Genomic DNA, 26,765 nt, shown 5'->3' on the forward strand with positions numbered 1-26,765 from the left:
TTTTTTTTGGGTTAAATATGATTAATATGAAAACCTCTGGAATGTCAGTTTAACAGCATGTTACTGACCATCCCCTCCTCTCCTTGTGGTATTTTTGAGTTCTGCTTTAATAGATTCCAGCAGTGTGCTAGAGTATGGCTTTTGCCCATATCTGAAATTAGCTGTAACATCAAGCTCATCATAAAAACCTGCAGATCTTTGTGTTCTTTCTGTTTCCAGCTCAGTCAAATAACTCAAATTGCCATATTTTTGGGAATATTTTTGGGAATTTTCATAATTTCTGGAACCACCTCTGTCACTTGTATCTTTCCCATCTTTGATTTGAACAAAATCAGCTGTATGATATCCCCTCGGTGAGTAAAGAGCGTTATTAGTATCCAAAGCTGAATATTCATGGCTCTGTGTTGAATGGTTTAATGGCGGTTGATGTCCCAGGAAAGATGCTGAATATTCAGCACCATCAGGGAAAGAAGGCCTGGATGCCGTTGCTGGTAGCTTGATTATTGATTCGTCTCTTAGCAGTGAGCTTCCAATCCCCCCTGGTAAAGAGGCCTTAGGAACGATGTGAAACAATATAGATATAATATAAGTATCAGTGGTCAAAATGATATCAAATCTTACAACTTTACCCAAAAAATAGTTTGAAGGGGGACATTTCAGACACACCACAGCATAGAACTGTTACACTTACATGAAAGTGTTCTATGAGATATTAAAATGAAATTCTTACATATATTTCATTCTTCTAACAATCTTACATCTATTCAAAAGAATCACAAGCAATTTAGAGGAAATACCAACTCTCCAAAACAGGTAACTAAACTATGTCATTCACAGGCTTTTCTTTTGAAGTAATTCCCCCACCCCATTCTTCTCCCTCCACACCCCCCCCCCCATTCATCTCCCTCCATACCCCCATTCTTCTCCTTCCATTCCCCAATTCTTCTCCCTCCATGCCCCCATTCTTCTCCATCCACACCCCCATTCCTCTCCCTCTACTCTCCTATTCTTCTCCCTCCACACCCCCATTCCTCTCCATCCACACCCCCATTCATCTCCCTCCACACCCCTATTCTTCTCCATCCACACCCCTGTTCATCTTCCTCCACACGTCCATTCCTCTCCCTCTACTCTCCTATTCTTCTCCCTCCACACCCCAATTCCTCTCCATCCACACCCCCATTCATCTCCCTCCACACCCCTATTCTTCTCCATCCACACCCCTGTTCATCTTCCTCCACACGTCCATTCCTCTCCCTCCACACCCGTATTCTTCTCCCTCCACACCCCCATTGTTCTCCCTCCACACCCCATTGCTCTCCCTCCACACCCCCATTCCTCTCCCTCCACACCCCAATTCTTCTCCCTCCACACCCCAGTCTGCTCCCTCCACACCCCCATTCCTATCCCACCACACCCCCACTCCTCTCTCTCAACCGACACACACCTAGCAGGATAAAAAACCAGTGGACTCACCGGTTCTCTTGTAGGTGATATTCTCTGTAGTTCATCTCTTGCACTGTAGGGGCTCCATATGATGCTGGTTCCATCTGTGGGTGGCACATTCACAGGGACAATCAGAACCTGCCTCTGTTCTTCTGCTTGCATAGTTTGCATTCCAAATTCTTATGATATAAAACAAGAGCAGATAATGAAACAAAGTTACCATTCTTACAGAGAGTGAGTAGGACTCCCTGTTCACAGATAACCACATTGATATACAATATTAGTCAAAAATCTTAAAACGCAAGAGAAAGAGAACAACATATACAACAACCAAAAATAAGAAAGAGATATTAATAATAACAAAATCACAAAGCAAACAATCAGTATGAAGGCTGTGAAAGTTGACATACTTAGATATGCTTTCTCCCCATATTTTGATTTCTGAGTTTTTTTTTTTTTTTCAAGATGGTGACTATAATGGGAAAACATGGTTAAACTTTACTGAATTACTGATACAAATGGAAATTTTTACTTTCAAGGTTATGGCCGGATGGTACAGCTGAAGGTCTCTTTCAACCGGGGGAAGGGTGGGGCGAGGTGACTTGCTGGTCTGATGTTTCTCTTTGTTTACAGTTTGAAGGGAGGGGCAGAGGGGGGGGTGGTGGAATAGGGGTACATGAGTGGATGGGTAACAGCAATTACCTTTCTTCTTTCCTTTTAGCAAATCTGCAGCATGACGAGCTTCACTGATGGTCTTCTGCTCTTCATCTGTATCATCTTTCTCATCGTTCTGACTGTTTAAGTGAGTCACATTGGTGGTGGGTGGAGCTCTACTAAAGTTAACCAATGAGAAAGCCTCTTCTATCAGGGCATGAACTCGCTGTTTGGTTTCTGACATCGTTTCTGATGTATCATCGCTTGAAATCTGCAATCACAATAAAGGAAAAGTATTGAAATGCCGCATTAATGTCAAACTTGAGATGGCAATTAAGTGCTGAAGGCAGAGACCTTTGAAAAAACTCAGCACACTGGAACCAAAAGCATAACTACTTGTGGAGTGTTAGCTCAGTGGTTTAACGCCGGTGCCTTTCAATCATAAGGTCCCCGGTTCGAGTCACTACAAGATTAGTGTATGTCGTCCAGTTACAGAGTTGTTGACAATTCATAATCATGGAATTTAAATATGAATCTAAGAGACTGACTTCAGTCAGCTTGCGGCTTTGATATGCCAATGATGGCTTCTTCGCCGGTTCCAGCTTGCAGGTGGATCTAAAATACCTACATACATACTTGGTGGTGAGAGTTGCAGACAGATCTCACTTGTACAATACAATTGTAATTTAGTTGGATTTGCTTCAACTTTGAAACCATATATAGCCAAAGATTACAGAAAAAGATAATAATCTGTTACTTCAATACTTGAAAATAGGATATGAAATGAAAACAAACAATTTGGAAATGAAAGAAAAAGTACATAAAAGATTAAGTTGAACATGTGGCAAACTAGAATTTATATAGGGGGTTAGGGTACATGTGGGACACAACTTTTAATATATTCATTAAACTAAATGGTGAACAAGTCATGAATATTCGTAGCAGTGTTATGGTTTTCTAATGTATCTACATAGATCGCACAGAATGAACTGTATTCGAGTTATGTGTGAATATTAAGAAGTTTGACCAGTGTTAGTTACAACCCAACACTAAAAGCACCAAGGAAACAAAACTGAATGTATGTACATAGGCTACAACACACGCACACATATATATGGCTGAAAGTTTTTTCACTGTTCTTGATTTTCCATTTCATTACGATTTTCATTTATATATATTCATTTGCCTTTGTCGTTTACCTCCATTGCATTAACATAAAGTCTGTTCAAAGTATCTCTTTCGAGATCCGGCTTTAGGAATCACAAATGATTTCGAGTTGGTCAGCATCATGTTTGATCTCTAGAGTAAGGCAAAATATGTCACCAAAAACAGAACTAGTATTGTTCGATACAGGTGACAAACGCCTACAGTGGAATTACGACCTTCCTTACCGGTTTCGAACCTCTGGACATACAATTAGCGTCCATAGTCTAGTGGTTAGGGTGTCCGCGTACAGAGCGGAAGGCCCGTGGTTCGAATCCCGGTGGAGGCTGAAAGTTTTTTCACTGTTCTTCATTTTCCAACTCATTACGATTTTCATTTGTATATATATATGTACATATAAATATATATATATGTTACGATGGCAATGGCCAGTGCAGACTTTGCGTAGAAGAAAAGCTCGCAATCTTACAGGACAGAATAAACCAAAAAACTGAGCTTGTCTCAAAGTGTCGCCATGGTAACATACCTGCACCCAGCTGTGCTAGGAAGAAATAAGGTCAAACGATCATTTTGCGTCCCGTTGTCGGAAGCTAAAGAGTTGGTACAGCTTAGTTATGAAGGAAGGAGGGATATTTAATCAATCTCTTGACCGTTTATTCTAAAATAAGGAGCAGTAGTTATTGTATATAGGATTTCACCAATGCATGGCAGTCTATGTGAAACTGATTAAATCAGGCTTTTCCCTTTCTTTTAGCTTCCCAGTCATTTTTCCGTTTTCTGTCACTATTATTTTAGTGGAAGTAGAAATGTTGTTTCATTTATATTCTTTGTTGAAATGTTAACAATGAGCTAACTGTTAAATGAGTAACAAGAGTTATTTTTAACTTTAACCTACCACTGAGAGCACTTACAGAACAGCTACAAAATTTGATAAATCAAAACTGCTTATTAGTGAATAAAAGGGAGTATGAACACGACGTGTCTTGCCAAACTTACCTAAAACATTGGTAATTTGAATAAATAAAGTTGTGCTGATCTAAGATAACTTTAGAGGGAGCTGCAATGTGAACGTTTTCACCGTGACAAATACCATCCTACGTGATTATCAAGTTTTTCCAAGACGCGCATGCGCAATACAAGCAACCTTTTCACAACAATCAGTCCGAACCCACTGATTATATACAGTACATAGGGAATTTAAATTTCTCTGTGTAAGCTAGGTACGGTATACATTACATAAAACATGCACACAAGTCAACATAACTTGAACGAGGTCAAATCAATAAATCTGGTGCTTAACAGCGATAAGGTACGCTTCTTGTGTACAAGTTTAATCTGCTAACAGCAGCTGCCGTTCGTTGACTGTAACGTTTGGAAGGTACGTGTCGTAACTAATACTATAGTTACAGCGTTATTCTGCCAGAATTCTGTGCAAGTTTCTGTAAGTTTGTATAACTGCTCCTATTGACATTCATGTTAATGTTATAACATAAGCTGACACACGCTACTTCCACCTCTTACTCAAGATTAACGTTTAGTTATGTTCAAGATCACGGCTAAATCTTCGATCGTCGCCCTTTTGGGCAGTGTTTATTTACGAATACAACGTAGGATAGGATGCATAGTTTAGGACCTGTTTCGCGAGAAGTTGTTCAGAAATGTTTTATGCAATTGGTGCTGTACAGAGTGATTATGTACTAGCCTAGTTACTCCATATCAATCAGAACCTAACGGTTCAAACTTTTGAGTTGATACGGTATTGTAAACCACATATACATTAGTGAATTCTTTGTCACTATGAACCTCAACTTTCTACCTGTACTAGTCTAGTTCAAACTTGATGTCCCCCACCCCCATAGGTGCAAAACTGGAGATGTTACAAATGTTCTTGAAGTGAAATAATCTAACAACTCCATGTCAAACAGCTTCCTTTTTCTATCGGTGTAAGATATTTGTATATGAGATTTAGAGATCTCACACGAAGATGATACATGAGTCATGGATCAAGTCTCATGGTAAACCATTGAAAAGTTTGAGTACAGTATGCCGAACAGATGTTAACTTGAAAACACTGGTCGTAAGAGGGATAGTTATCCTGGTATAGTCCATCTCCCCCCGCCCCATTCCCCCTGTCTATGACCAACAACTTTTCACACAAGTGTTATTCAATCATATCATTCTGTGTGGTGACCAGTGGAGTGTAAACAAAGCCACTTGCTTTCATTAATGGTTTTCTTTTAGCATGCCAATAATTTATAAAAAGTACTGCTAGCACAATCTCCCCTCCAAAAATGCCCAACTTTAAATGGGTTAAGTAGTTAGAACTCCTTCCTTTCTTGTTTAAATGTTATTTTAGGTTTAAATATCACAATCTTGAGCTAAAATACTGTGGAATAGTTCATATAAAGTGTTGCAGTTGTTAAGAATAACTTAGCCTTAAGCCCTCACATTTTGTCATCTTCTTCTTTCAAATGGGTACGTACTTCAAGAATTGACCACATCTTTCCTGTAAGAATTGATTCTGTATATGGTGTCCCATTCAATGCAAATATCCAGCTTCTTCAGATTTTTTTTTTTTCAGGCTGATTTGAACAAATACACAATGGATAGGTCTGCACCAAGCACTCAAAGGGCCACAGATTTTTATCGCCTCTTCCGAAGCGGAAACCATCTGGAAATGATTTCAAATTTAATAACTCTAGCGAACAATGAAGATGTGGATAAACATGATCTGGCGTTTCTGATGGTCATCCTTCGAACAATCACAGACTGTCATTTACGAAGGGTAGTCCTTCACGACCAGAGATGTTTAAACGCTCTGACACTTTTCCTTGATAATGTTCAACAGAACGAGGCATCCAGAGACTCAAAACCATTTCCGCAAGATGTGGCAGACATTGAAGAAATACTAAGAGCGCCACCTCTGAGCCCTGATATCCCATAAGTTTGGACGAGTCATGAAACTGGACTTCACTATTAGCGATTACTGGATGGGAAGGGGGGGGGGGAGGGCTGGATATTGGGAATTTAATTATACCAAGCTTAAAGCCAAAGTTTAATGTCACAAGTTTTGCCTTCAAAATGCTTAGTGCTTTTTGCTTTTGAACATGAAGCTTGTAAGGGCTATATTGACATGGACGAGACCAAATGGGTCTTTACTCCAAAGACAAATGGACTAACTTTCCGGCTTATTGTTCTTCCTGATTTATGACAATAAAGCAACTAAATCTGTCAAAGGCATTCAGTTTTGCATTCAGATTAAAGCTCTTAGCTAGAGTACAAGTACTTCTTAAAGTTCATCAGTATAATCAGTAGTCATAAAGATCATATCACCCATGTTCAAATTTCAATAATCATTTTAATGCCGCTTTAAAAGTTGTCATCTAGTGTAAGATATTTAAAAGTCTTTTTAAACACTTAAATGAGCTAGGACTACTTTGGAGGATCAGACCTTCTATGAAAGTACTGTTATAAACCTCTAGTAATATCTAGCTCAGTATTATGCTTGGGTTAAGATTCTGACGACCTTTGGACATGCATTTGGTATCTAGACCACCTAGATTTCTGAACTGCCGAGAGTAGGCTACTTGCATGGCTAGAACAGTAGTCTGGATTCACTACAAGTCTCCTGGAAATCATTGTTTGAGGTGTCGTAAATTGTTCACAGAATGAAATGTATGACCATAGATTATCTTATAGTTATGTAGGCCTATAATAGTGTACTTTATTCGAGTATTGAGCACTTGATGAAATCTCAACAAGGTCTCGACCATGTGTGAGCTTAAAAGTTAAGGTGTTTTCATGGTATTAACATACAATGTCAGTTTGAATGTGAAAGGGTGTTATAAACCTGTCTGTTTAAATGTAGAGATAGGTTCAGCATGAGAGGGTATACTCTCGTAGAAAAAAAGTTGGTTTGAAATGTTTCATCTGAACGGATAAATCTGATTATATTTGAAAAGATTTTCATATGCCACACATTCAAAGGTCATTTCTATTGATCCCAAATAATGTGTAAAAGTAAGTTAGCCTGACGTTTCGATCCTAGCAGGATCTTCTTCAAAGGCTAAATGACAAGTAACAGTAACAGAAGGGACAAAAACATGCACAGAATACAGACAGGTTAATGAGCATGGTGAACACAAAGATATAGATATAAGGGGATTAGTAGACAAGGGATGGAGAGAAGAAAGAAAGAGACCAACAGGGGAAGAGGAGAGGTAGGAGATAAACAGTGGAGGGATCCTACACAGGCTCTCTAGTGGATAAGCAGTTTGCTAACAGTTTTATTTTATTTTAATCCCAAATAATAGTGGAATGAATCTGTAATAAGTTTTCAAGGGTATCGTCAGGAGGGTTTTCAGTGTTCACATGCACTAGGAAGCATTACGTTGAGCAATTGTCTCATGCAGTGAAGCTGACAGTAAAACGTTTGTAGGAGTTTATGAAAGAGTGAACATTAATTAATTTCTTACATATTTGCTGGCAACACTGGTTTTACATTTGAAACAGATTTTGCAATTACTTTGGCATTTTTTCCCTTTTTTTAAAAATTTATTTTTTAAATTATTTTTTTTAAAATTAACTGTCAACACTATATGACTTACAAATCCTTTAATCAAATTCCTTACATGATTTATATTTCAAATAATACAGACAGACAGTCTGGATCTAATCTATTTAGCATGTCACGGCGAATTGCATGCATTTGAATTGCAGTGATAGTAACAAATATAATGGTTTAACAGTATTTTGTGTAAATAAACACCTTGTTATTTATAAGTGACATTATAATGAAATTTTATCAATTAATCAGGATAATTTAGTTTCGGCGATACTTAGAAAGTCTGGCCAATTTGATATAACTTTCTTCTCTACAAGAAATTTGTACATAGAAATTTTTAAAATGTGAATGAATGTACCCCAGCAAGGCTTACTAATTAGCACATGTGTCTGCACAATAATTGTTTAATTATTGAATGGTGCTATTGGTTGAACAGATGGTGAAGAATTTAGTAAGATGTGTTTGATTGTGTGATTAATAACAATCTTATTTTAGGTTGGTAAAGTTGCCAGTTATCAATAACACAATATCGCAATAATTGGTATGACAAGCCACGCCCCTAAATCCCCCAAAAAAGGATGAACCCAGCCGCAGAGATGATGGCACAGATTAATATTAGTGTTAAGACACATATATGACTGTAGCATCTTTCGTCACAATTCTTTTTCCAGTCACCATTACAATAATATACAAATGAAACTATTAAATTTTCAGTCATGAAAGCGTGATTATTATCTAATTATGGTTTAGGCTGGATTGGCAGATGATACATATCTGGCCGAAATTTGAATATAACAACAATATTCCATAGCACCATCATAGAGTAAATATATGCTAAACGTCACCTGCCAACTTTGAGCTGGTAAATACAAGTAACAAGACCACTCATGATGAAGAACCTGAAATAACAGGATTAAACCACCATGAATCATGACATCATGTTTATTTATAGTCACAACCACCATGAATAATGACACCATATTTATTTATAGTCATAACCAAGGGATTCGTGATGTGTGCTTATCATGGCATTTAATTCTTTGGTCTCAAGTACATCAATCACATAGTTGTAGATTTGAAGAATGTTTGCAGCAAACCTATAAGGCTTCTTCCGTTAGTTTGTAAATTACCATCATAAAAAGGCTCATTCATTAAGAAAATATAGATTTACATAGAAATATTTACTTTTTAATATAAATAATATTTAACTGAAAAGACATGATGAAATTAATGGAGCACTGTAATATTAAAAACAGATGCAAAAAACTTACCATTGTTTCATGTCATATTTTTTATGAGGGTGACATGTAGGGATGCATGTGAAAATCCCTTGGAATCTAAAATATTTTACTGGCTTTGACATCTTAACAAAATTTATGTTAAATGATATTTTGCTTGAAAGAAAGAAACTGAAGAATTTTGAGTTTGGTTGCGTACGTTTTCAAAAACTTACAGGCCATTTTACTAGATATCTTTGACAAGTGAAGGTTAATCATTGATAAACAGATGAATTCAATTCTCAACATTTTTGTAGTACACCCAAAAGCTACTTTAAGGTACTTGAAGTATGCCAACTGGGGCAAAACTCCCCACCACCTTCACTCTTAACCAAGGCAGAAGGTTATAGTTTACTTTGAGCAAAAAACTCCTCACCACCTTCACTCTAACCAAGGCAGAAGGTTATAGTTTACTTTGAGCAAAAAACTCCTCACCACCTTCACTCTAACCAAGGCAGAAGGTTATAGTTTACTTTGAGCAAAAAACTCCTCACCACCTTCACTCTAACCAAGGCAGAAGGTTATAGTTTACTTTGAGCAAAAAACTCCTGCAAAAGGTTACTCTCCTTAGCGCAAAATCCCCCCCACTAAAATGTTCGTTTGTCTGTCAACTTGTTATGACTTCTCTTGGTTATGTCAATGGATTAACACTTTTTGATTCAGTTTAATCCCCTTTGTTTTACCACAAATATTTACAAGATTTTAGGAGCATTGTAGCATGTTATCTGACTGTAAGTCTCACCTAAGCAAAACAAACCCTTCATTGAGTTCTAAAGTCCATCTTTAATTACATTTCTTGTTTGTCATCGGTAAGGGTTTGTTGTGCTTTGGATATTTGTGTACAGAACTGAATAATAATAATACTAAAATACATTGCTTGTTCAATGGTGCTCATTTGCATTTCAAAGCTCAAAGTCAGAACTAAATTATAATTGCACAGTTCAATGTTCTAGCAGGTGTCTAATCACAGAATACATTTATTTTATTTTGTGTTTGGATGCTCAACATTGTAACTATTGTGGAGATAAACAGTAGGCAGCCTATCACCTGCAATGTTGTTATCTGCAATCAAACCTAAAAGAAAATGAAACTGTAATCTTGTGCAATAATCCAGGACTTAAGAAGGAATGCTGTGGCCCCAGGGATGCTGAAGCTGACTCCCTCACCCCCCCCCCAATAAAAAAAATATATATATATATATACATATAAATATATATATATATATAGTAAATAAATAAAGAATAACACACCAGCAAAATTCCACTTCACGACCGGTTTCGTCCTTTTGGGACTCATCAGGCGAAGGTAGGAATCGAACCCCGGATCTTCGTGTCACAAACCGAAGTCCGTACCACTCGACCACAGTGATTCCACTGGTGTGTTAATGCGTATAAATTGGCTTTGTATAACTGTCATTGAGGGTGTATTACCCAAGTGTTATGTTTGTACAGAGTTCACCCCTGGCGCTTTGATTCTGACAATATTACACAGAATAACCACTCTTTATAGGCAAGCCAAGCCGTAAAAATATATATATATATATATATATATTTATGATGAAATGTTCCACGTGTTAGATAGAAATGATAGTAGAAAAGATAAGGACAACTTGTAATGCCTTTAAATCCAACATAATATTAAGAACAGATACAACTACACGCTACACACACTGGATGTTTGTACATCCAGGCCCATACAACTGTGACACTCCTTTGTGATATATCTTATCACAAGTGTTCTCTGTACTGACATACAGTATATTGGCCAAACCTCCACTCCTTTTCGTATACGGCTTAGTAATCACAAAAGCACAATCAGACTCAACAAAACCAGTTTTCCAGTTGCTGAACATTTTAATCTTCCACAACACAAAATCGACTGTCTAAAGTTTGCCAAAATCCTGGGTATTCTGTCTGACCATAATAAGAGAAGCTTGAAGAAGTCGAATTGATCCTTAAAGTGTGTTCACACTGTCATGACTCAGTACGGATAGGCTATTCTTTCTGGGTTCAAGCACTTTGAGCAGTCTGGGGGGTTACGGTAGACTGACGTGATTGCAATCACTCTTTTCTCACCTGATGAAGGACCACGGTGTCCGAAAATTTGTGTAGCGTGTAGTGATATCTATTCTTAATATTATGTTGGATTTATAGGCATTACATGTTGTCCTTATCTTTTCTACTATATATATATATATATAAATATATATATATATATATATATATATATTTATATATATATATATATTGTACATCAATTGTACATATATAAATTATACATGAAACAGTGCATCTAGGGGTGAATAAGGGGAGGAGCTGGATGTAAACATGCTTACGTGACACACCTCTATCTGCACCCTTCACATGCCCTTATCCATTATCAATGTCTATGCATCCTATAAATGCTATCAGCGTTTCCATCTCTCCACTCCTCACATCCCCCAAATGTACCCCTGACATCAATGCATCCCTTGCTTGATGCCTTCATCTCTAACCCTAAGAGGCCAAATCTTGACCAGTCTTAGAATAAAACATCTGAATGCCCTTCCCTTAGATCAGTGTGTGTTAACATGTCACCATTCACACCTGTTAGCAATTGAAAAGAAGACTTTGCCCCAGTTGTGAATTAAATGGTAAAATGTTTTGTTTGTTCCTAATGCTTTGCACCTTACACTCCAGGATAAGATATGCCACCTGATAGCAATCCCTCTGAAATCCTCATTCCAACAGAGCAATGCACCCTCTATGCCTATTCAAGCTCCTATCTACCTATTTGTCCAAACCCTCCTTCCTTACCTTAGTTGGCCCTCTCGAGAATTTCTCATCTTCATTTGTTAGCTGGGAAGAAGATTGTTCCTCCTGCTTCTTTCTGAAAGTACAAAAGATTGATAGATTTGACCTCAGCAAGGACAATTGTGATTATATCATGGTACTCATTAATGTGTACTCACTCTGGGTTATATCATGGAACTCATTAATGTGCACTCTAGGTTATATCATGGTACTCATTCATGTGTACTCATTCATTTGCACTCACTCTGAAACTCTCACATTTAAATTTGCAAGTGAGTTGAACATCCTGTATAAGTAATCAATTTTAAACAAAAAACAATAAAAGTATGTAAGAGCTTTAAAAGTTGGAAACAATTTAGTGAAAAATGAAACAATTTAGTGAAAAATATAATAGATTCTGTACCTTTTCTTCCTTGGCTTACTACGATTGCCAGGTTCCAGAATTTTACTTATTTCTCGCTGTGCTTTCTTATACTCAGAGTTGCTTCGTGAAGATGGTTGCAAGTGAGGGAGGTTTCTCATAGTGGCCTAAACATAGGAAAATATATAGAAACAGGTACAAGATTTGATTAATTCATTAAACAAAGCACTAATGGACACATCAAGCATTCTCTTTTGGGTGTAAAACCCAATCAAAAGTATCATAATAAACTTTGTCAGAGCCAGATAAAATATTAGATTAACTCATAAAACAAACCACTAATGGACAATGCAGGCATTCTTCTTGGGTTAAAAACCCAATCAAAAGTATCATAATAAACTTTGTCAGAGCCAGGTTTAATTTTACATGTGGTGTAAATAGCTACTTTATAGCTGGCTGTAGATGATTAAATCCCATTAGGCTTGTTTACATACAAATCAAATGTAATTATCACTAATGACTAAATTTGAAAGGAAGTAGTTCCAATGACATAAAAACTAATACCTACAGATGTAACAGGTCTTCACATTCAGTAATTACAGTAAAAGACACAATTTCTCTCATTCTTTCAGAAAGGTTGGTTTCCATGTATAACTATAGATTAAAACACACAAAAGGACATGCGAGTGGCCTACAATGTTCCTTTCAGCTGTTTGAATTTGATACATACGACCTCTTGGTGGATGCACGTATGTCCTGAATCTCTCATAACAGAAATGACTTGATTTAAAGCCAAACCCAAACAATCATCATTCGATATTTACAGAAACCTACAGACCTCTACATAGTTTGTAACTCTCTTTACACAGTCGGTATATATTGTACTGGTTTCAGTATTACTCTCTTTACACAGTCGGTATATATTGTACTGGTTTCAGTATTACTCTCTTTACACAGTCGGTATATATTGTACTGGTTTCAGTATTACTCTCTTTACACAGTCGGTATATATTGTACTGGTTTCAGTATTACTCTCTTTACACAGTCGGTATATATTGTACTGGTTTCAGTATTACTCTCTTTACACAGTCGGTATATATTGTACTGCTTTCAGTACGGTATATAATTGAACAGATCTTACGGGTATATAAATGAACAGATCTTACGAATATATAACTTTATCGCTGTGCAAACAAATTACATTTAATATAATCTTTTCCAGTTTCATATTAACTGTATAATATGTTTTTTATTGTGTACATTCAGTAAGTATTTAGTAATTATTAAAAAAAGCGACTCTAAAATTGATTTAAAAAAACACGACCAGCTCCATTTTTTTACCTCTGAATCAGAAACGTTACGATTGTGGTTTGGTTTATCTAAGAGCTCATTTTGGGATGATGACACTGGTGGTTCAGTAACTGATGGCTCCAGTCCTCTATTGGTCTTTGGTATTGTTTTTGGCAGCTGAAAGGACTCCAAGTTAAAGTTATTGTCACCATCTGGATAAACTCTGCAAAGAAAACAAACCAGAACAAAGGTTACTAGCTGTTGTATACCTGTTATCTAAATGCCATTTTGCTATGTTTATATCTATTACTAAAGAATTGGAAAACAAATTGAAGAACAAAGCCATATCTAGGAAACTTGGAGACTACTAGAGTTAATAAAATTTGAAAAGTTTAAAAATGTTTTTACAACTATCACATAAAGACCTTCTACATCTAGCTAGTAATTTTCAAATTGAATGTGTGTTTGTTCAAGAAATCACAGGCTTCACTAAAAGATATGCAATTTCATTTTATGACAGTAGCCTTTATGTGCCTCATATTACAGGATATTATCAAACGATACAATGCTTGCCAAGATAACAAAATGTTCCATTACTTATATATGAAAAGTTAAAAAACTGCTGTTCTACGCCGCAGAAATAAGTTATGAACAGGAGAGATGTTTCTATCTATACATCAGTAACCAATAACGTTCCGAGGTTGAGTTAAGGTTGTGCTAAAGTACTTAAAAAGGTGTTGAGGTCATGAAAAAGATTATGGCAGGCCATCTGTGTGATATTACTGTGAATCAACATATACCAGGGTTGTCCAACCTACGGCCCGCGGGCCACAGTCCGACCCGCCGCAGGGTTGCGTCCGGCCCGCCAGAGATGCTCTACTGTGCGAAATTTTAGTGAGCAGATTTATTGATTTATGTAATCAGTCTTTCGAACCTTCTGGGTCCAAAAAACTGCATACAGGTCAGTTTGTGTGACACTCTCTCAGTGGAGGGGGAGGGGCGGCTGAACTTTATTCATCTGTTTTATCAGGAAGGAAAATAAATCAGTGCGCTCTGCGCGCAGTGCTCACATTTTGTTGCCTTGGGCTTCGGGCAAAAAATCGAAAATCGAGCGTAGGGTTCATGCGGCCCCCTCCTTCATCATAATCATTCCATGTGGCCCCCCTCTGCAAAAGGTTGGACAACCCTGACATATACCAATCTAAATCGGAATATGTAAATTTACATCAACCAGCATAAATCAAAAAATTCCAATTTAATACACTGATGGTCAATTTCAATCAACATCTACTAAGTTGCTAAGATACTTGAACCAGTTTAAATTGGTGTAAGTCAATTTAAATTGGTATATGTCGAATTAAATTGGTATATGTCAATTTAAATTGGTAAATGTCAATTTAAATTGGTGTATGTCAATTAAAATTGGTATTTGTCAATTAAAATTGGTGTAAGTCAATTTAATGAAACACTGCTATTCATTTTAAGGTACAATATACTACTGTGATGATCGGCAGGATGTCATAGAATGGAATGTTCCTACCAATATAAGGCTCTCTCTAGTGTTATATATTAAATATCACTTTATCTCCTCACCTTGGGGTGGGGTCTACCTCAATTAAGTCACCTCCAAGGTTAATCTCTGTCCCCAAGGCAACGTCATCATCACTAGGCTGTTCTTTGAAGTCCCTGGGAGTCAGGTTTGATGGATATGGCTTATATGGAAACTGACAACAAATATAAAATAAATTCTTTCAGGAACTTTCAAAACTTAGGTCAATATCTAGTAATGACTCAAATCTTAACCGTTCAACTTGTGGTCCAAGATATTACTGCCTTAACAATTTAAACTTTCACGTTAACTAACAGCTCTTTCTAAATGTGAAATAGTTTAATATCCAAACTAGGGAAACACATTTCAAGGATTTGTCCAGAATTACAAATGGTTCTTGTTGGGCAGGGGAGGGGGGAGGGGGGAAGCAAGATAGTTAGTAATTCTGGTCCCTTTAGTTGCTTTACAATGTTACTGCTGCAGATATGGAGGAGGAGGTTGTTTTTTGTTTTGTCATAAGAAATGAAACTATGTCACCTTCTCCACTATAGCAAATATTTTACAAAAAAAGGCAGCAATAATTTGTTACCTTCTGTTTAAATTCCAGCATTCTGAATGTATCTGGTGCCATGGTTCGTTCATTTTCTTTCTTCTTAGGGCCACACATGACACAAAACATACAGCAGCAACACATACAAGAGGAGAGAATGACCAACGGGATGAAGATGGAGAGTAGAATGACTAGATTGGAATCTGCTGCTGGTGAAGCTGTAGTTGGCACGGCATCATAAGCTAAGTGTAAGATTGATGTAACATTAATGAAAAGTACAACATTTTAATTAATTCAAACACACATCATCGTAGCATAATGTTATCCTAGGATACCAAGATATGTGTTTGTTTACTGTTAGGGAATGATGACATCCACAAAATTTCTTCCAAGAAATATGTGAAATGTAAATTTGTAAGTCAATTTTGAATGACAATTTCAATATTTATTAATGCAAACATCAACCGAAAACCAGCGATATATTAAAGACAAAAGCATGTTCCACTGCTTTCATAGGCACGTGACACACTTTATACAATCATTTGGCTTTTAACCCAAACAAACTAAACAAGGTTTACACTTGTAATCATGAGAATGCCAACTGATTATATTTCTTGTGATAAGTAGTTTATAGTGAACAAATTCTTAGACACTACGAACTTGATTAACTAGTACAATGACACCCATCAGGACCCGTGAGTTCTTGTGCTTTATCACAACGTTACAAAGAGTAAATACAATAATAAGTACAATAATAGATAAAAAAATAATAGAAAGTGAACAGAAACCCTTGAGAGCTTAACAACTGGAATACTCTCAAATACAAACACAAAATACAAAAAAAAAAAAAAATAGAAAGAAAAGAACAAACCTCCACACTGATCAAACAAGAGATACTTAAGCAAAATCCCATCCCCTGTCCAAGCTCCTCAAACACACAGAGACACATACACAATGGGTATGATTTAAAGAACGTAATGCTTTTGTAAAAGATTCCTGCATGAAGACTCATAAGTGGCAACTTATACTAGTATTCTCCATTCTTTTTATCAGCATGGGTTCCCCCCCCCCATACACAACAGTAATAAACTTGGGCTCATGGTATTTAGCTGGCTTATGATAATAATTATTATGCTCAGACAGAGTCCTACGATACTCACAACTGACTGGAGTAAGAACTACAACACCCAAAAGGAGTGAGGGTTCCCCCACCCCCCCCCCCTCCACACACAACAGCAATAAACTTGGGCTCATGGTATTTAGCTGGCTTATGATAATTATTATTATGCTCAGACAGAGTCCTACGATACTCACAACTGACTGGAGTAAGAACTACAACACCCAAAAGGAGTGTGAGTTCTTGCACCGATAGCTCACTAAATGTAGTGGCACATGTCACAGCTGGAATGTTAACTCCCCCAGACATGATGTAGAACACTAACTCTGAGCTGCTGGCTATCTCAACATTTCTAGACAAGTCTATAATCTAAGGATGAAGAACATGGATATGAAAAAAAGTCAAGATTTAATCGCAAGAAGAATTTTGAATCAGAGATACTTTACTTTCTTAAATACTTGGAATACATTGTCAGTGGAAGCATGATGTCATCAGGGAATAATTTAATGGTCATTTTCAGATTCCATTTCTCTTAAGAAAACATAAAATACTGGGGTTTGTTGCATAATAATGGATATATATACAGTAAGACTTAGCATAATTTGTTTATTGCAAATTGGCTATTTTCAACATTATCCAACAATCCACATGTTTGTAAGAATATCAGTTTCCTCTGTATATAATGATTTGTACATGATAAAGAGAAACAATTCAATTGCCATGATTAGATCACAAAGTGTACTATGAATGTCAGATCATGCATTCACAACTAATGGAGTGTTAGCTCAGTGGTTAACGCTGGTGCCATTCAATCACAAGGTCCCTGATTCGAGTCACTCCCAGATTAATGTATGTCGTCCAGTTACAGAGATGTTGACAATTAACAATTCATAATCATGGACGTTAAATATGAATGTAAGAGACTGACTTCGGTCAGCTTGCGGCTTTGATAAGCCGATGATGGCTTCTACACGAGTTCCTGCTTGCAGGAGGATCTAAAATACAAACACATACATACATATTACCAAACTTGAAGTATCACCAAATTCGAAAAATTCATACCTTCATGAAAAAATTGCTATATGACTATGTGGTTTGACTTGTAGATTCAACATATTTCCAGTAAAATTTGTTAAGCAATCAAATTTAGTCACCATAATATCCCTTTCAGCCAAGTTAACTTATCTACCTGTGCTGTATGTCCATCTATAGTGCTTGCTCTCTTCCTCCTCCTCCTCTTTCTCCTCCTACTTAGCAAGATGTCTTCCTCAGGATTCAGATTCTGTAGAAGTTGTTTAACCTCTGCATCTTTCTCAACTTCAATTTCTTTTCCTTTGCTATAACTTAACGCCAGGCTAAGTTCCAACTCTTTCAGGAAACCTCCATCTTGAATGTCCATGTCCAAAGGAGTTGATAGCTCTTTATAAAGAAAAGCACCCATATTCTGAGATTCTACATTGTGTGTGTATTGTTAATGTGAGAAATAGTGAATACAACCATCCCAAGGTGTGACTTGTAAATAACACCCCTACCTAATTTTCTTTTGAATACATGGTTGGATAAGTGTAGAGTGAGGTGTAGAGGGTACAAGCCCTATATTGTTACATTGGAGTTTTATATATCTTTGAGTAATAGATTATTTTCAATCCCTGTGAACTTTACCTACCAGTTATGATATGTACAGTAGACCTACTTACCCATCATGACCCAGTATTCTCTGGTGGAAAAAGATTTGTCTAGGGTAGGGTTGTTAGTTGACACTTTTTCAACAGGTGATGACATGGTTGTGCTTGACAAAGGTGCAGCAAATGTTGAGTTGTCCACAGTAACAGCTGATGTTGTGTTGTCCACAGTAACAGCTGATGTTGTGTTGTCCACAGTAACAGCTGATGTTGTGTTGTCCACAGTAACAGCTGATGTTGTGTTGTCCACAGTAACAGCTGATGTTGTGTTGTCTACAGGAACAGCTGATGTTGTGTTGTCCACAGTAACAGCTGATGTTGTGTTGTCCACAGTAACAGCTGATGTTGTGTTGTCCACAGTAACAGCTGATGTTGTGTTGTCCACAGTAACAGCTGATGTTTTGTTGTCCACAGGAACAGCTGATGTTGTGTTGCCCACAGTAACAGCTGATGTTGTGTTGTCCACAGTAACAGCTGATGTTGTGTTGTCCACAGTAACAGCTGATGTTGTGTTGTCCACAGTAACAGCTGATGTTGTGTTGTCCACAGTAACAGCTGATGTTGTGTTGTCTACAGGAACAGCTGATGTTGTGTTGTCCACAGTAACAGCTGATGTTGCGGTTCCTGGAGGGCTGGTTGATGATGACATCGCATTAATTTCTTCAGAGGTGGTGGATGATGTGGTCACAGTTGATGGTAGCTTTGGGGTGGCATAACTTTGACTAGTTCTTGATATAAAAGAGGGCTCTAAAGTTGTTGATGGATGTGAATTCAATTTTGATGTTTGAATGGGAGGCACTTGCGAGGTAGAGTGACTAGTTAAAATCACGGTGGGCACAATACCAGCGTTCGACGAAGTAATCGCAAGACTATTAGAAGGCAAGAAAGTCATGGAAGGAAATGAAGATGTAATTGCAATAGTGTATAAGTTACCACCTATAGTAGAAGTAGGACGTATTGTTACCATGGTGACAGGTTCTGAGGTAGAGTCAGGAAATGCTGCAGAGACAGAGAGAAAATATTTTGAGAGAATATTAGTGAAGTGAGAGCTAGAAACAGAAGATGATGACACTGAGTTACTAGACAAATGAGGTTGATGAAAAACATGTGAGGCAGAGAGAAACTGACTTGAAAAGGATGGGTTAGTCGACGGGTTAAGAAACAGAAAAGAAAAAGAATTCACCAAGGTAGAAGAATATGAGGTTGTACTTGTCTTAGGCAGAATGTCTACAATATATGACTGAGATTTACTAATGGAATTAGTATTAATCATTGTGGCAGTTGATGTCTTATGAACAGATTCCACAGAATCCAATTTGGTTGAAAGATTTCTGCTGCTATGTAACACTGTTGTTATTGCATCAGACACAGGATTCATTGCAAATGGCTTATTGCTAGAAACAAACCCCTGAGATATGGCATTTGTCATGAAGTGTGTTTCAGTTTGGCTGGTAAACATGACAGTATGTCCTGATGGCACTTGCAATGTTTGATGACTGCCAGTTATGTAAGTTGACGACATGGTGGGTTGACTTTCCTTATTAGAGGTATTGACTGAAGTATAAGGTACTGTATTTATAGGAAGTGAACCAGTTTTAGCAACAAAAGGTTTCTCTGTGGTATCCACTGATGTAGATGGGGTAGACATTAGAGAATGGAAGTCTCTTCTGGAAGAATATGACATATCTAATGATGTGAATGATGTTGGAGGTGTGCTACTCAAAGAATGTAAATCAATTTCAGGGATGAGAGACACCCCAGAGATAACCATTAATGTCTGTGGAGAGGGTATAAAGGAGTGAAAGTCACTTGAACTAGGTAAACCAGCTTCTTGTGAAGATTTAAATAATGATGGGGTCATTGTATTCAGAGAAGGGGATTGGATTTCATGGGTGAAAGGAACCCCAGAAGTGAACACTGATGGCTTTAGCGTGGAACTAAGAGAATGCGACAAAGTGTTGGGCGGGACATTGTTTTCTGATGGTTTGAATGGCGCTATGGTACTCCTAGAAGGTGAACCGGTTTTATGGATGAAAGTATTGTTTGAGGTGACCACGGATGTCTGATGTGAATATGTAGGAGAATGAAAGTCAGTTCTTTGAGAAGATGACCGAGGGATGGTACTAAAAGAAAGCAATTCATTTTCAGACAAAAGATCTACCCCGGAGGCTGAGGACTTTATTACTATGTGTAGTGTAGACTTCAAAGTATGTAAATCAGTTCTGGAAAAGTTAGGTTTTGTTGAAGACTTTAATGATGACACAGACTTTGTGGTGAACAATGATGATTGTGGTGTGGGCCTAAGGAACTCAGTTCTGTATGATATATGTTTGTCTAAAGATTTGAGTGAGGTCTGAGGTGTGAAACTCGCAGAATGTGAGTCAGTTACAGGTATGTATGGTATTTCTGTGGCCATCTTGGACATATGTGGTGTAGGCCTAAGAGAATGAAAGTCAGTTCTGTGAGAAACAAGTTTGTCTGAAGAAGTAAATGATGACTGAGGTATAGTACTCACAGTATGTGAGTCAGTTCCTGCTATTAATGGTATTTCTGTGGCCATCATGGACATATGTGGTGTAGGTCTGAGAGAATGAAAGTCAGTTCTGTGAGAAACAAGTTTGTCTGAAGAAGTAAATGAAGATTGAGGTATAGTATTCACAGAATGTGAGTCAGTTCCTGCTATTAATGGTATTTCTGTGGCCATCTTGGACATATGTGGTGTAGGCCTAAGAGAATGAAAGTCAGTTCTGTGAGAAACAAGTTTGTCTGAAGAAGTAAATGATGACTGAGGTATAGTATTCACAGTATGTGAGTCAGTTCCTGCTATTAATGGTATTTCTGTGGCCATCTTGGACATATGTGGTGTAGGCCTAAGAGAATTAAAGTCAGTTCTATGAGAAACAAGTTTGTCTGAAGAAGTAAATGATGACTGAGGTATAGTACTCACATAATGTGAGTCAGTTCCTGCTATGAGTGGTATTTCTGTGGCCATCTTGGACATATGTGGTGTAGGCCTATGAGAATTAAAGTCAGTTCTGTGAGAAACAAGTTTGTCTGAAGAAGTAAATGATGACTGAGGTATAGTACTCACATAATGTGAGTCAGTTCCTGCTATGAATGGTGTTTCTGTGGCCATCATGGACATATGTGGTGTAGGCCTGAGAGAATGAAAGTCAGTTCTGTGAGAAACAAGTTTGTCTGAAGAAGTAAATGATGACTGAGGTATAGTACTCACAGTATGTGAGTCAGTTCCTGCTATTAATGGTATTTCTGTGGCCATCTTGGACATATGTGGTGTAGGCCTAAGAGAATGAAAGTCAGTTCTGTGAGAAACAAGTTTGTCTGAAGAAGTAAATGATGACTGAGGTATAGTATTCACAGTATGTGAGTCAGTTCCTGCTATTAATGGTATTTCTGTGGCCATCATGGACATATGTGGTGTAGGCCTAAGAGAATGAAAGTCAGTTCTGTGAGAAACAAGTTTGTGTGAAGAAGTAAATGATGACTGAGGTATAGTATTCACAGAATGTGAGTTAGTTCCTGCTATTAATGGTATCTCTGTGGCCATCATGGACATATGTGGTGAAGGCCTAAGAGAATGAAAGTCAGTTCTTGGAATTACATGTCTGTTTGATGTTGGTACGGTCGTATGCATTGTTGATCTAACAGAAGCAGAGTTGGTTTTGGGATAGATTAATGAATGTATATTGATATTGTCTTGTGATCTACTAATCGAGGAAAGACTAATATTTGGCACAAACTCTTTACTTTGAATATTCAAACTTGGTGTTTGGTACAGAGACAAACTGCTCATGTCTTTGGAAGTTCCTATCCGTGTCTGAAAATGGACATTTTCAGGTTTTGATGATAAATAATTGGTTTTCAAAACTGAGACTGTACCAAAACTTGAGGTAATAGGAGTTAATGCAGTTAAAGAGGAAGCTCTAACACTTGTTAATGAAGTAGTTTTAATTTGTGGCTTTGTGCTGCTTAAATACTGGAAATATGAACCAAATGATGCAGTCATTTTAGCTATGCTTGGCAAATTAGCAGATAATTGATTTAACTTAGAGATAGGTGAAACATATGATGACATATTTAAGTTATTTTGTGAGGAAGACATATCAAGGATATGGATGCTAGGTAAATGGGATGGGACAGGATTAGGATCTAAGGAGAGTGAGGATAATAAATATGTGGTGTGTGAGTGCTTCAGAGAACTGAATGAATCATCAGTGGGCCGCAAAGATGATGAATATTCACTGTGTAATTGCTGATCTAACAAGTTTGAAGAGACATAATTAGTAGGGGAGAAAAAAGTCTCTTGTGGGTGAGAAGAAACAGAAATAATCCTTGAAGAAAAAGGTAATGCCTGTTTTGGATTAGAAAAAGATCGGTGTTGAGCAGTCTGTGTTATTGGTGTGGATAGTGATCTTACATATGTAGGGTACACCTCAGTATTGGTAGTAGGGTAGGAAGGCAAAGGATATGAAAAAGCAGAATCATGAAAAGTGGAAGAGACAAAGTGAGTGAAAGGAAACTGCAAAGTTCTGGTAAAGCTTGTAAATTTGGCCTCTGTTGTGTAAAGAGTTTGCCTCTCTGAGGGTATTTCTATTGAATTCTTAGTCTCTGATATCGCTGATGTATCGATCCAACTACCCTTTAAGTTTGAACTTTTTTTGTGACAGGTACTGCTTATAAAACCTCCTTGATTACTTTTTGAAGAAAGTGTGCCTGTGGTCGGTTGTACAAATGAGGATTGCATATTGAAAGTTGCAGTATAACCACCGGATAATCTCGGAGGGTGTGAAATTGTTCTTCCAAAAAGTGAACTTGGTTTCATATTAAAGTCATATGCTGAAGGAAATTTTAAGGACAGAGGGCTTTGTTTTTGGGAACTACTCAAAGATATTTGAAAGGCTTCATCAATTGTTGGATTTGAAGATACCAGCCAAACCAAAGAGGAGAAAGTCTTACCTTGATTCACAGGAGTAGGACTAAGTACAGATTTTGTAAAGCTATGATAAGATTGGTAAGACGAGGCTGAATAGAAAGCACTGACATTTAACTTGTATATAGTTTTACTGTTGTCTCGTAGATACGGACTACCAGTCAACTTTTTGATGGCTGAACTGGTTGTGAGTTTAGAATGGAGGACAGGGCTGACTTCACCGGGAAGGGAGATAGAATGAGATAGAGGGACATGAGGTGGGTAAGAGCTATGAATGTCTTTGGTGGATCCTTCAGGAGTGGAGACAGCATGCAACTCTCCATCCACCAGACCAGCTGCTATGAAATGAAAAGAAAAGCAATACTTTTGGATGGGCCATACAATTACAGAATGAGAGCATGTGTATGTCTATACTACTAGGAAATTAACTGATTTAAAAAAGTGGTTACAATTAAAAAATCTCCAGGCTTTTGAACTTACAAAGATTGCAATTATAATATAGCATGTACTTGACCTAAATGTTAAATGATGTCATGATCATTTAATATGTGTTTTGTTACATATGCAATGAATCATGATACATGAAATCTATTGCTTTATCTGGGCTAATTGGTGTTATGGTTGAGCTAATTTCATATCAAGATACAAAACTTGCAAAAATTTGATAATGAGAAAGTTAGAGTAAGACTCTAGCTGATGAAACTTGGTCCACTGTCACAAGAAAGGGCCAAGATTGATTAAATGGTTGCAAGCTGATTTGTACAATAGGTTATTTTGGTGCTACTGTATACTGCTATCAATACACTTCACAATTAGTCACTTTAAGTTATAACTATCTGTTACAAAGGAATTTATTTTCACTTCTTAGCTGGCCAAAGCTATGGTAAAGTAACCTTCACATATTATATGCTATCTCAATTTACATGTGTATACTTAATACTACTTCAAGTTATTTGTTAGTAGTGAAAAGCTGTGGTACCTGATACTTCGATATTAATGGAAACATTTGATGCCAATGAGAAAGCTACACTGTGGAGGATAGTTAACAGCTGGCCCACATTCAAAAAGCTGAGGGTAAGCTCCATTTTGTAACAGCTCACATCTTCAAAAGATACTGAAACATAAAAGAATCATTGAGAAGGATTAGGTTAATGCAATGATATTATTATAAATTTCTTAACTTTTTTTACCCAAATTTATAATGATATTCCCCGGTAGCCGGATGTTTAAGAACTACCCTACAGTATGTCTAAAGTAAACTGTCATAAAGTCACCACTTCAACAAGTTAATATCCTATTGAAACATACTGTACTGAAGTTGTTTCTTCTGTTAACATTGGCACATAAATACTTAGATACAATCTTTAAAGGTGGTATAACTATAGGTCTTAAAACTGAGTCATTATTTTCAAACAGTTGCCCTGGCAACTTTATGACAGTAGCAGTCATAAAGTTGCCACTACACACTATTGCATAATAGGCTACTTACAGCATAGGCCTATAAAATATGTCCAGAAAACATTTCATTAGATTCTGTGATGAAGTCATCACACCCAACCCCCCAACCTCCCCCTCCTCCAAAACTGTAATTAAAATTTTTTCATGGGAATTATTTGATATTCTGTATGATGGTATAGATAGTAAATAAGCAATAGTAAGGACATACTGTACATGTTCTTTCCAAGGTGGTGTTGTGATGACAATCTTCCTGATTTTAATCAGTGGTTTAGTTCAGCTATGTGATTTCATTGATGGTTTGAGCAGATTGATTACGTTTTAAGCAAGGACAATTTCCTAACTTATTGAAGTTCACTGTATAATTAATAATTTAATAATATAATATATCCGTGAAAAAATCCAAGAAGTATCTCAGAATACAAACTTTATGTTTCTTAGTTTCACAATGGATATTTTGGATGTTTTAGTTAAGGCTTTTTAGATTTAAATTGCAATTTAAAAAGTGAGTACAATATGACTAACGAACACAGCAACTACAGTGCCTATAAAGTATAACTAGTGCAGCTACATGTAAACCCCAGTATGGGTATTTAGGGAACACAAGTATTTGCAAAAGTCTGTAGAAGTTGGCTGAAAGGATTTTCCTCATTATGTTTGAAGCAAATTCCTGCCACTTCTACCTCAACAAATTTAAGTATGGTATAAGTAAGGTTTTCTGGTGCATTGTTATAGTGGACAAAAGTTTGTTGTCAGATACGTAGATATCTGGGAAGTAATACTTTATTCTGGCATTTAATGTTGTGGATTTTATGTTAGGTGGTGAACTTATGATGGTGGAAACTTGACAACAATTTAAGTTAGCTTAACATTAATCATTACATAACAAGTAACAATTGATCTAGGCCTAGGAAAAGTAGGATAGCTTAGGCCTATTCCATAAGCTGCCAAGTACCTGGGGAATACGAAAACGTATCTTGTTTATTCATCCAGCTGCTGATAAAAACAATAACATGACGTGAATGATGTAGGCTATGCATACTACCTCACTAGGTAGAGACTACAAGAAGTACTACAGTAGACCTAGGCCAATGTAAGTATAGTCTAGGCCTACACTGTACAGTATACCTTGATATTTCGCAGAACCAGGCCTTACCAGCAAGAACCGTTAGCCTATGCCTCAATGACCGAGAGCGTCGCTCTATTCTTTTTGTCTATGTGACCTTAGCAACGTATTTCAGACGCATAATTCGCTCATATATTTTCAGTGTGGTCGTAGACACATAAAAGTTCCGTTTATTTTGACAACTCGTCTTATTCACTAAGGCATTTACAAAGCAGATAATCATTTATCATGGATTTTTTTTTTCTGCATACTATTAATACTAGTATTACTAAGACAAACTACAGGCGTACAGCAGATCTTGTTTTTAAGAGAATATATCGATCAAAGTTTATACTGAGTATGGAGCGCCTTTTGTGCAGCAAGGTGCCACAGCATTTTGTCGTAACCAGCCCCTGGCCAGGAATTATGAGTTAGAGGCGGACCTTCGTGTCACGGACCTATGTCCGTAACACTCGGCCAGAGTGATTATACTATTACTGGTGTGAATGCGTATTAAAGGGTGTAAAGACTCGCGCAAAAAGAAACGTATCATGCCGGTAAGATGACCTAGTTTCGAATGAGGTGTAACAGAAGTGTCAGACACCACCATCGATCCCTGAAAATACACACACAGCTTGCTACCGTCGGTAATTAGACACTAGTGTACAGTCAGTGCGGTCAATACCCATAGCACAGTGTATAAACGATACAGCGATGGACATCTCAGGTCCAGCTAAAGATAACAAGGTATCACGTTTCATTACTGTCTGCATTTTGTAGCGACATGAACAAAACGTCACTTGCAATC

General features: G+C 37.2%; 1 protein-coding gene across 5 annotated transcripts; it reads right to left on the reverse strand.

Annotated features, from left to right (window-relative positions):
* Positions 1-18: 18 nt before the first annotated feature.
* LOC139969863 (uncharacterized) lies at positions 19-26,428 on the reverse strand. 5 transcript variants are annotated; one of them, XM_071975205.1, is made up of 14 exons: positions 25,981-26,428; positions 24,377-24,499; positions 23,424-23,735; positions 18,462-19,445; positions 17,954-18,183; positions 16,962-17,133; positions 15,687-15,889; positions 15,142-15,272; positions 13,600-13,771; positions 12,301-12,425; positions 11,901-11,973; positions 2,149-2,371; positions 1,477-1,625; positions 19-552 (listed from the first exon to the last, which is right to left on the reverse strand). In XM_071975205.1, the coding sequence occupies exons 2-14, from the start codon at positions 24,480-24,482 to the stop codon at positions 61-63; spliced, it is 3,372 nt and encodes a 1,123-aa protein (XP_071831306.1). In that variant the 5' UTR covers positions 24,483-24,499; positions 25,981-26,428; the 3' UTR covers positions 19-60. The 5 variants fall into 5 exon arrangements, with proteins under 5 accessions (XP_071831306.1, XP_071831305.1, XP_071831304.1 ...); XM_071975204.1 differs by having other exon boundaries at positions 24,377-24,511; positions 26,009-26,427; XM_071975203.1 differs by having other exon boundaries at positions 24,377-24,511; positions 25,981-26,427.
* Positions 26,429-26,765: the final 337 nt, after the last annotated feature.

The sequence above is a fragment of the Apostichopus japonicus genome, chromosome 7 (genome assembly GCF_037975245.1).
Source record: "Apostichopus japonicus isolate 1M-3 chromosome 7, ASM3797524v1, whole genome shotgun sequence".
In the NCBI taxonomy this organism is placed as follows: Eukaryota; Metazoa; Echinodermata; class Holothuroidea; order Aspidochirotida; family Stichopodidae; genus Apostichopus; species Apostichopus japonicus.